At 59.6% G+C, this 1,070-nt stretch overlaps 1 protein-coding gene across 2 annotated transcripts in view; it reads right to left on the bottom strand.

The window, feature by feature from the left end:
• Positions 1-290, bottom strand: part of SCAMP1 (secretory carrier membrane protein 1) — a 69,880-nt gene extending 69,590 nt beyond the window's left edge. Inside the window, exon 1 of one of the 2 annotated variants that reach the window (XM_005858068.2) lies at positions 61-290. In XM_005858068.2, the coding sequence (XP_005858130.1) occupies positions 61-117 (57 nt within the window). In that variant the 5' untranslated portion in view covers positions 118-290. The remainder of the gene's footprint in view (positions 1-60) is intronic. The other variant, XM_005858067.2, reaches the window with a different exon arrangement.
• Positions 291-1,070: the final 780 nt, after the last annotated feature.

The raw sequence follows: 1,070 nt of genomic DNA, 5'->3' as shown, positions 1-1,070 counted from the left end.
GTCGGTTTCCGCAAACAAGGACACCTTGCGGCGGCGGGAGAGGCTGGGGGCGACGCTCACCTTGAAGGGGTTGTTGAGGTCCGGGTCGGCAAACGGGTTACTGTCGAAATCCGACATCTCTCTCGCGCTCCGCGTCACCCACCCGACCCAGGCGCAGAGAAAGAGACGAGGCGAGGCCGCCGCCCCCCTGCGCGCTCACGTCGCCGCCGCGCCGAGCGCCGAGCAGATCCGGGTCCAGCTGCTGGGCCACCCAGCCGGCCGCGCCACTGAGCATGCCCCGTGCGCCGCTCCCGGCCGCGCCGCCGCTCCCGTTCGCCGTCCTGTTCCTCGGGGAAATCCCGCGCTCCGGGCTTTGGCGACAACTGAGTGGGGGCGGAGGAAGCCTGGAACGAGGACTCCGGGGCTGCTAGATCCGTCCTACATTCCTTGGGCCCGACTGAGATTCTGCATCTCATCTTTTTTTTACAACATGGGTATTTTATGTATTTATATTTTTAAAATATGTTTATTGGTTTCAGAGAGGAAGCCAGAGATAGAAACACCCATGATGCAAGAGAATCTTTGATTGGCTGCCTCCTGCACGCCCCCAACTGGGGGGGATCCAGCCCGCAACCCCGGCAGGTGCTACCCGACCGCATCTCATCTTGAGCAGCAACTGATTTAGGTGGACTTGATTGTGTTGTCATCGACTTAAAACCGGCCACATGTGATTTGGAGAAGAGGTGGTATTTTGTGGACAAAATATGTCCGCTGACACCTCGGCCGCAGGTCGGGAAAGTAGCCTGAGACGCAGGCTACACACCGGGGAGCTAGTGGCTATTTAACCACACTTACAGCTGCTTACGGAGAGGCGTGGGGAAGGGAGAAGCTCTGCAGCTGGCTCCAAACCCCCTGTCCTGGAGGCCCAGCCCTAGCTAATGGAGTTTGGCACACCCAGCCTCCCATCTTCCGGTCCCTCTAGGTTGCTGCCAAATCGGAGATCAGCCGCGGGGCTACTGATCCGGATTGGCTCCGCAGAGGTTTGGGTCCAGCCCCAGCTCCCATCCTCTGGAATCTGCAAAATGGCTACT

The sequence above is a fragment of the Myotis brandtii genome, unplaced genomic scaffold (assembly GCF_000412655.1).
Source record: "Myotis brandtii unplaced genomic scaffold, ASM41265v1 scaffold115, whole genome shotgun sequence".
In the NCBI taxonomy this organism is placed as follows: domain Eukaryota; kingdom Metazoa; phylum Chordata; class Mammalia; order Chiroptera; family Vespertilionidae; genus Myotis; species Myotis brandtii.
The sequence above is the reverse complement of the archived record's forward strand: the minus strand, read 5'-3'. Positions and strand labels throughout refer to the sequence as shown.